Source organism: Carcharhinus amblyrhynchos, chromosome 21, assembly GCF_965287045.1.
Source record: "Carcharhinus amblyrhynchos chromosome 21, sCarAmb.v2.hapA, whole genome shotgun sequence".
Lineage (NCBI taxonomy): Eukaryota > Metazoa > Chordata > Chondrichthyes > Carcharhiniformes > Carcharhinidae > Carcharhinus > Carcharhinus amblyrhynchos.
Genome location: NC_137344.1, coordinates 20,550,897 through 20,561,002, shown reverse-complemented (window position 1 = coordinate 20,561,002; position 10,106 = coordinate 20,550,897). Strand labels below are relative to the sequence as shown.

General features: G+C 40.8%; 1 protein-coding gene across 1 annotated transcript in view; it reads left to right on the top strand.

Annotated features, from left to right (window-relative positions):
* The first annotated feature begins 5,161 nt into the window (after positions 1–5,161).
* The window catches only part of fscn2b (fascin actin-bundling protein 2b, retinal), a 46,496-nt gene continuing 41,551 nt past the window's right edge, over positions 5,162–10,106 (top strand). Inside the window, exon 1 of the mRNA XM_080209598.1 lies at positions 5,162–6,797. Coding sequence (XP_080065724.1) covers positions 5,975–6,797 — 823 coding nt within the window. The 5' untranslated portion in view covers positions 5,162–5,974. The remainder of the gene's footprint in view (positions 6,798–10,106) is intronic.

The window sequence follows — 10,106 nt, the reverse complement described above, 5'->3', positions numbered from 1 at the left end:
ATTGGGCTTCATTCATGACCCTTTGTAGTCTCTTGTGGTCTTATACAGAGCAGGAGCCATAACAAGCTGTGATACAACTAGAAAGAATGCTTTCTATGGTACATCTGTAAAAGTTGGTGAGAATTGTAATGGACATGCCAAATTTATTTAGCATCCTGAGAAAGTAAAGCACTGGTGGGTTTTCTTAACTATAATGTTGGCATAGAGGGATCAGGACAGGTTGTTGGTGATCTTGACACCTAGATATTTGAAGCTCTTGACCATTTCCACTTCCACTACACTTCCTGAAGTCGATGACTATCTCCTTCAACTAATGACATGCAGGGAGAGATTATTGTCATTGCACCAGTTCACTAGATCCTCTATCTCTTTCCTGTATTCCGTCTCATCATTGTTTGAGATCTGACCCACTACAGTGGTGTCATCAGTAAATTTGAAAATCGAGTTGGAGGGGAATTTGGCCAAACGGTCATAGGTGTATGAGGAAGAGAGTAAGGGGCTGAGGACACAGCCCTGTGGGGCACCACTGTTGAGCATAATTATGGAGGAAGTGTTGTTGCCTATCCTTACTGATTGCAGTCTGTGGATTAGGAAGTCTCGGATCCACTCGCAGAGGGAGGAGCTGAACCTTAGGCCATAGAGTTTGGAGATAAGTTATGTCGGAATAATGGAGTTCAGGGCTGAGCTGTAGTCAATAAATAGGAATCTGACTCAAGTGTCTTTGTTATCCAGGCGTTCCAGGTTTGAGTGTAGGGCCAGGAAGATAGCATTTGCTGTGGACCTGTTCAATAATAGGCGAACTGTAGTGGATCCAGGCCACCTGGGAGGCTGGAACTGATTTGTGCCATGACTAACCTTTTGAAGCACTTCATAATGATGGATATCACAGCCATCAGGCAATAGACATTAAGGCGCACTGCTTGGTTTTCCTTTGGTACAGGAATGATGATTGTCTTCTTGAAGCAGGTAGAGACCTCAAATTGGTCTATGCTGTGTTAGACCTGGGGCAAAACAACATTAAAATAAACTTCCCAACATGGACACTAATACCAGCCTTATTAGCTGATTAGAGTTAAGAACAAATTAAAATGGAAAACATAAACAGAGACTTACTCTACCTTTAGTAAGGACATTCTATAACTAAGGGTCTTGAAAGCTAAAGTATAGTCACCAATAGTGGAGCAATTAAAATCAGGGATGCCAGAATTGGCCGACTGCAGATATCTGCATGGCTTTTGTACTGAAAGAGATTAGAAAGATAGGGAGTGGTGAGGAAACTTGAAAATAAGAATGAGAATTTGAAAATAAAAGTGTTGCTTGCTCAGCCATCAATCGAGGACACTGAGCACAGGGATGATGGTTGATCAGGTCTTGGTGCAAGTTAGAATATGGGCATTAGAATTATACATGAATTCAAGATTACAGAGGGTACAAGATGGGAAGGGCTGCCAGAAAAGTGTGAGGATAGTGGAATCTAGAGGTAACAGTGGCATGAAAGAGGATTCCTGCAGTGTCTAAGCTGAGGCAAAGATGGCCTACATATGGAGGTGGAAGTAGGTTATCGTGGTGAGGAGGTTGTGGATTGGATGCTCATTCACTATCCTTTAATATCCTGGTGTCACAAAATCTGTCAATGTCAGGTTTGAAATTTGAATTTACCTAACCTAAATAGTTTTTAAGGGACAGAGTCCCAAATTTCCAATATTCTTATTTGCCAACTTGAATTGTTCAGGTTCACTGCAAGTGCTCTTTAATGATAATCAGATAAATTTTCAGTGTAACTTTTAGAATTTTATCCTGGCTTTGCTGTCTGGAATTTACTGTGTGTTCATGTTCATTACTATAATGTATTTATGGATTAGTGCATGTATGTCATAGCTGATTTTACTACAGCTATTCCATTAAGAGACTATTCTTGTACATCAGCACTCAACTGTAATGGTTCTTTATCCTGCAAACATCCAACAAATGAATGATTAAATATTTGCAATAACCTTGAGGATAGGTGGTTGCAAATCATCTGGTGTATTAGCGATAACAAGTATACGACTCATAGATCCAATCCAAAGCTGTGCATTATTATCGCTTTATTACCAAGCGATACCCCTGCCACGGCACAGGGCTGCAGCACCGTTATTACTGCAGGTGTCCCAGTATGTGTCAGCACCAATGATCAGGGAAGAAGAGGGTAAAGAGAAGGAAATTTGACGATATAAACAATGAACAGTATTCACAGCATTCAATTCGAAGCCCCAGAGAAAGCTTTCATAAATTTATTGATTTTGGATTTGAATATTTTCCAAATGAACTAAAAGGCATCATATATTCCTTCTTAAAATAGTATCTGACACATCTTCGCTTGGTTTGATCATTTTTTATCCAATATCTATAATATGGGAAAACGCTTTTAACTGTACTAACAAACATATTGAGCATAACTTAAAGAGTAAGGCAAAAAAATGAATCAATGTATGGATCAATGGGTTGAAAATTAGACAGGTTCTGCAATGTGTGGGTGATCACTTCTCCAGGTTACCACCCAGGCAGTGAAGGTGATGATTCCCTTTGTGGCTTTGTCATGAGATAAATGAATATACTTGAATATTATTTTCATTGATGTTAAAGTTTTACATTTATTTATTAGTGTCACAAGTACGCTTACATTAACACTGCAGTTGAGTTACAGTAAGAATCCCCTAGTTGCTACGCTCCAGTGACTACTGAGGGAAAATTTAGCATGGCCAATGCACCTAACCAGCACGTCTTTTGGACTGTGGGAGGAAACTGGAGCATCTGGAGGAAACCCATGCAGATACAGGGAGAACATGCAGACCCTGTACAGTCAGTGACCTATGCAGGGAATTGAACCCAGGTCCCTGGCGCTGTGAGGCAGCAGTGCTAACCATTGTGCCACCATACGATGATCTTGTCACTTGCCAATATTGGTAACATGAATTTTAATCAGATATATTCAAGAGTCAAATTAAAGTCTCCCAATTAACCTATACACTGTGATGCCCTTTTGTGAACCCAATTCTCCACTCACCTGATGAAGGAGCAGTGCTCCGAAAGCTCATGATACCAAATAAACCTGTTGGACTTTAACCTGATGTTGTTAAAAGAGGGTGTGAGCTGAAGAACTGAGTTTGAAACTAACACTGCTGTTGTCAATTCAGCATTATATGCTGAATCATGATATCAGAGATTCCTACCTACTTATCCAAAATGGTGCCTGGTAAAACCTGCACCAGAAATGTGACTGCATGATGGGAATGCCATTTTGCAGGTGAATCAAAATACAGGTATAACATGCAAAGCCAGGGTTTGCAGCACATAAATTTTCACATCATAAGACACAGAAGTAACTGTAATGGGAACAGTGGCACAGCGGTTAGCACTGCTTTTCACAGCGCCAGGGACCCAGGTTCCCGGCGTAGGTCACTGTCCATGCGGAATCTGCATGTTCTCCTTTATCTGCGTGGATTTCCTCCAGGTGCTCATTTCCTCCCACAGTCCAAAGTCCTGCAGGTTAGGTGGACTGATCATGCTAAATTCTCCTTCAACATACCCAAACAGGCACCGGAGTGTGGCGACCAGGGGATTTTCACAGTAACTTCATTGTAGTGTTAATGTAAGCCACTTGTGACTAGTAAATAAACTTTAACTTTAAAATAAAGGCAGTGTATTGAACTTTAGAAAATTTTAGGACAGAAGAAAATGAAATATTCAACTCAAAATGAGATAGCTAGCATTCCTAGATAGCAGTAACAGTTCAACCCTTGCCATGGAATAGAACACCACTTTCTGTCCCACACCCCTCTCAGAAATGGAATACTCCATTATCACTAAATACCCCAACCACAAGCCAAGAGTGATAAAATTCATCTTTATTTAAACTGGCACACTGACGCATTAGTTACGATAGTGCTTAGAGCCTGGAAGTACAGAAATGGAAAATGAACATTTTTACTATTTATGTCACAAGATCAGAAGGCAAGTAAATTGAAAATCTGCACATTGATGGAGAGCTCAGTGATGTTCAGTATATCATGGGCCGTTTGTCTGTGACTAATGCAATAAATAGTCAACCTCCCTCTTTCTAATCTGGAGAGTGGACTTGTATTTCTCCATTGCTGTCCATCATTTATGGCTCTCTTTAAAAAGCCTGACTTTCCCTTTGTTTTCTGATCAATAGGTGATACCACACGGCTGTTCAATGGTGTATGTTGATGATCTGAGAATGATGGTAGAATGACTCAATTGCAATGAGGCTGAAAGAAAGCTAACCATATAAAATATCCTTTGCAACTCACAATATCACCATGTTTACGACCACAATCCTGAACAAAAATGACTAATATTGAATTTTATGATTATATAAAATATCCACTCTTGATTCATTCCTGGAACAGAAAATAGTAAGGTGCTTAAATCCTCTTCAATATCTGTTAATGGATTGGAGCTGAAAGCAGAGTTGATATTCATGTAACATTTGGGCGGCATGGTGGCACAGTGGTTAGCACTGCTGTCTCACAGTGCCAGGGACCTGGGCTCAATTCCAGCCTTGGGTCATTGTCAGTGTGGAGTTTACACATTCTCCCCATATGGGTTTATCCCACAATCCAAAGTGTGCGGGTTAGGTTGACTGGCCATGTGAAATTAATCTCAGTGCTAGACGATTAGCAGGGTAAAATATGAGGGGTTATGGGAATAGGGCCTGGGTGAGATTGTTGTCGGTGCAGACTCAATGGATAGAATGATACCCTTCTGCACTGTAGGGATTCTATGGTTCACAACTTGCTATAGATAGGCAATTGGTTTTACACACAAAATTATTTGGCATTTGTCATCTTTTGAAGGTTTGCAGAATTTTGAAGATTTTTTGTCTGGTTTGGTATGCATGGGAATTAAAATTTCACATATTAGCAGGGAATGGGAGTAAGATCCAGAAACACAGAACATATTCTGCCAAATTATTTAATTGAGTATCTATCATGTATCTCTTTATGAGTTAATCTTCTGCTTTTTTTTGTAATGAGGGTTTCACCAGAGAAAAGCACAACTAACTGAGAGATGGTGCAGATGGAGGAAGGTATTTCGGAATAAGACAGGATCAAAGGATTAAAACCGAGAAATAGAGGCCTTGGGATAATGGCAAAGAGGATTAAACAGTACAACTGGAGAAGGCTGTAGGTGACCGGGGGAGAAGGAATCAGAGAACAGAGTAACTCGACACTCCTGCAAAAAGAAAGAGGACACCTCAACAACCCAACTGCAGGGAAGGCTATTATATATCACCTGGTTTTTCATCTGAAAATACCGCACAAGAATTCAGAGGGACAGCTAGCTGTTGAACAAAGCAGAGGGATGTATTTGAGAGGCTGGGCACACTGGTGTACAAAGGTGAACTGAGAAAACCAAGAAAGGACTTTACAGCCGACAAAGTAAGTCTAAAGAAACGTACCCACTGGAACGCGAGGGAAGGAAACACACAAAAGGACCACTATTTCACACAAAACTCCCTTTGTTGCGCCAGCAAGCTCTGCTATTAATTACAAAGCACTGGCAGTTTATTAAAATCTGTGAGTCTATAATCCTCGGCATGAACGAATAGGGCAGACTGCAACATCTGAGACAAGAACTTGCTTTTTGCGCAAAAAAAGTCGACGAAGCCAATTTGGAATACGAAGTCTTCATACCATGAAAATTACTTCCTGAGGTACTCTTTGGATAATTGTAATCAAAGGCTTTATAAAGGAGAGTAGATGAACCAACAAGTTGGGGAACTAGGCATTTAAGCCTTCGCCGTTGGGATTTCTGTGGGATTTGGGTGTTTTAGCTATTTGGTCCACCTTAAGGCTCTTAAGGGCAGATCATAAAGTGCCTGCATTGTTTATGGTTCTGAGCTCTCACAAGAAAAAAGCCATTCGAAAATTCTACAGCAAGAAGGAAACTTAAGCTGAAAGGAAAGAAAATGCCTACTAACGGAACCCACCAAGCTTTAAAGATCCAATTTGGCTTAATCAATTGTAACAATAAGTACCTGACAGCAGAGGCATTCGGTTTTAAAGTCAACGCATCCGGCGTCAGCCTGAAAAAGAAGCAAATCTGGATGTTGGAACAAGACGAAGGCAACAACTCTGTGGTCTTTTTCAAGAGCCACCTTGGGCGCTATCTGTTGGCTAACAAGGATGGCAACGTGTCATGTGAGGCAGAGAAACCTGATGTTGACTGCAGGTTCACGGTTATTGCACACGCTGATGGCAGGTGGACTTTACAATCTGAGCCCCACAAGCGCTACTTTGGCGGATCAGAAGACCGCCTCTCCTGTTTTGCACAGACCATTACCGAGTCAGAGCTCTGGTCCATCCACCTGGCCAGCCACCCCCAAGCCAATCTTCTCAGCATCAGTCGAAAAAGATACGCCCATCTCTCAGTCCAAGAAGATGAGCTGTCGGCTGACAGCAACATCCCTTGGGGCGTGGATGCCCTCATCACCATGATTTACCAAGATAAGAAGTACAGCATCCAGACTTGTGACAATAGGTTTCTCAGAAATGATGGAAAACTGATTAAGAAGCGTGATCAGGGCACTGGCTACACTTTGGAATTTAAAGCTGGGAAGATCGCCTTCAAGGACCATGAGGGAAAATATCTGAGTGCAATGGGGCCAACCGGTACTCTAAAATCTGGACGAAACTCCAAGCCTGGCAAAGATGACCTCTTCGATTTGGAGCAGAGTCATCCTCAAGTGGTTTTGCAGGCTTCTAATGGCCGCCTAGTGTCCATTAGACAAGGTGAGGTAACTTCAAATACAGTTAAAAACTACAATCTCTAAGATTTAGATTGCACCTTCAGAAGGGCACATTATTCTTGTCATGAATTTATTATTGAGACTTGTACTGTGAACCTAGGTATTTACTAAGCACTCATTCCAGTGGAAGAGGAGAAAGGTAATAAATTCCTCCTGCTGGGAAACAATAAAAATGTTTCTGATAACATCTCCAAGAGATGGAGTCATTTAATTTCAATTAAATAATTTTAAAAAGTGATGCAACATACTCTGCTAAATTAAATGTGATGCAAGTAAACAAAAGAATCAGTAATTTTGGGTTGAAGTTTTGTTTATAGAAACCAATACTTTTGTATTGCTTAAAAATGGCTATTTTGCATTCTATAGTGCATGCTATTAATTTTTCTTCCCGATTTCTGGAACTTACTTGCTCAGGGGCTTCAAGGACATCTATGCTAGGACTTGATGGTTTGAGTTATAAGGAAAGGCAGGATAGACAGGAACTTTTTTCCCCGGAGCATAGGAGGCTTAGAGGTGATCTTATAGAAGTCTATAAGATAATGAGGGGCATAGATCAGCTAGATAGTCAACATCTTTTTCCAAAGGTGGAAGAGTCTAAAACTAGAGGGCATTGGTTTAAGATGAGGGGGGAGAGATACAAAAGGGTCCAGAGGGGCAATTTTTCACATAGAGGGTGATGAGTGTCTGCAGTGAGCTGCCAGAGGTAGTACTAGAGGCGGGTACAATTTTGTCTTTTAAAAAGCATTTAGGCATGGGTAAGATGGGTATGGTCCAAATGCAGACATTTGAGACTAGCTTAGTGGTTTAAAAAAAGGGTGGCATGGACAAATTGGGCCGAAGGGCCTGTTTCCTTGCTGTAAAGCTCTATGCAATATGTCCTTGAGGTGGACAAAATAGTGGTCTCAGGAAGTATTTTTCTGTACCATCGTGAACAGTTTTTATATACTGCAGCAGGTTTTAATGAAGAGAATATTCCATCAGCAGAAAAGTTTTAAGAGAACTGGTCTTTGTGACAGTGAAGAAATTAATGGGTCACTTACTCTATGTATTTTCCAGCAATCTTTCAACCACCTAGTATATCTTGATCAACTCAATAAAATACATTAGATACTGTGGTGTTGTAACATGTGCATGATGGGACAGCTTGGATGCCCGCATGCTGGAGAATCCTTCATCACTTGATGAAGGAGCGGCGCTCCGAAAGCTCATGCTACCAAATAAACCTGTTGGACTTTAACCTGGTGTTGTGAGACTTCTTGTAATGAAAATGGTGAGTCATTGAAAGTCAAAGATCAGCAGTTTGAACAGCTTTCCTCTGAACCCTAGCTGCAGATTCCCCTTCTGAACCAACTTCAACATTACAAAATTTTAGGCTGAAAGTATGTAGAAGCAGCATAAATGCTGCAATGTGACTGACTGGAACATCTGTCTCTGCCAACTTTCCAGGGCTTAGAGGCAGATCTCTTCATTATTACAGCAATGGCAAGTACCATTACCATTAGGAAGCCACCTAGAACGCATGTCACTGAAGACAGACTGGAAAATACAATGGAAGAGTGAATGGACAAGGTTTGCTTGGGGACGTCTGGAAAATCTCATTATGAAAAAATCCCTATCTTTTCTTCAGCCACAGTCCTACTTGATCCCCTAGATGGACCCCACTTCCACCATTTAGATGATGGTGTCACCAAATGTATTTCCATCGATGCAATACTGACTTATTCTGAGAGGAATGTGGGGATTCCTGCCTTAGACAGTCCCTAATCCCTGTTATAGCATTGGTCTTGTTTATGGCCACAGAGTCTCTACTTTGATTTGATTTGACTTGATTTGATTTATTATTGTCACATGTATTGGGATACAGTGAAAAGTATTATTTCTTGCACGCAATACAAACAAAAGTAAACTGTTCATAGAGTACATAGAGAAAAGGAAAGGAGAGGATGCAGAATATAATGTTACGTCATAGACAGGGTGCAGAGAAAGATCACCTTAATATATTGTAGATCCATTCAAAAGTCTGATGGCAGCAGGGAAGAAGCTGTTCTTGAGTCAGTTGATACGTGGTCTCAGATTTTTGTATCTTTTTCCAATGGAAAAAGGTGGAAGGGAGTATGGAAGTGAGTGTGAGAATCCTTGATTATGCTGGTTGCTTTTCCAAAGCAGTGGGAAGTGCAGACAGAGTCAATAGATGGGAGACAGGTTTTTGTATGATGGACTGGGCCATGTTCACAACGTTCTGCAGTTTCTCGCGATCTTGGTCAGGGGGGGAGCCATTTCAAGCTGTGATACAACCAGAAAGGATGCTTTCAATTGTGCATTTGTAAAAAATGTGAGAATCATAGTTGACATGCCAAATTTCCAAATTGTTCCAAAGTATCCTGGAAATTGCTGAGCAGGGCTACAGCCTTCCATCTCTGGGCCTAATTTGCAACCCTCCTTGCACATCCCTGACTGGTAGGGTAAGGATTTTTACCCTTTTTAGACAGTGGAAATAATGTGGATTCTACTCTGGAATGAACTTCTGTGGTATTTGTCCCCATACTAGTCACACCGTCACATTGTAGAATTTCGGATCTCTGTCTGCTCACATGCCTTCTGAGCTCCAACTGGGTGTATTCTAAATGTAATATCCTGCTTTTGATCTGTGTAGTTTTGTCTAGAAGCTCTGCGCCTTGTATTAAGCAACCAAATGCTCTACTCTTGCTCAACAATGTGCCTGAGCTCCAACCTACAGCACGAATATGACTTATCTTCCAAGTGGCATTGTCAATCGGTGCCCAGTACCTGAGGGACAGTGCAGTGCTGTATTCGCTTTACGAGTAGGTTCGTTGACTGAGGCTGCCCAAATCATGTGATCCAGTCCAGTAAGATGTGCATACTCAATTAAATGTTCAATTACATTGAGTGAGATTCTGAAATGTTTCCTAAAAATGAATAGCAAATAATATCTTCTGCAGTTATTTTTCAATCATTATTCACAATATTTTTTAATGACCTTAATATGAAATGTGTTTACAATTGCAAATGTATTTTTTGGTAGCCCCATTGTTTTGAACATTTTCAAGGTTACAACATGAAGGAACAGCTCACGTCATAGCCAAATGATAGACATTACTGTGATAATCCAAGGTGCAATTTCCAGACTCTCAGTATAGTGAGGAGGTGGCATATTTAAATAATTGGTCCATTGCATAGGGAATTCCCATGCGTTGTGAGACACACACCAGTTAAATGGAAGTCAACAGGTTCATGTTGGCCTCCTTACATATTGATAATTTTCCCTTTTTTG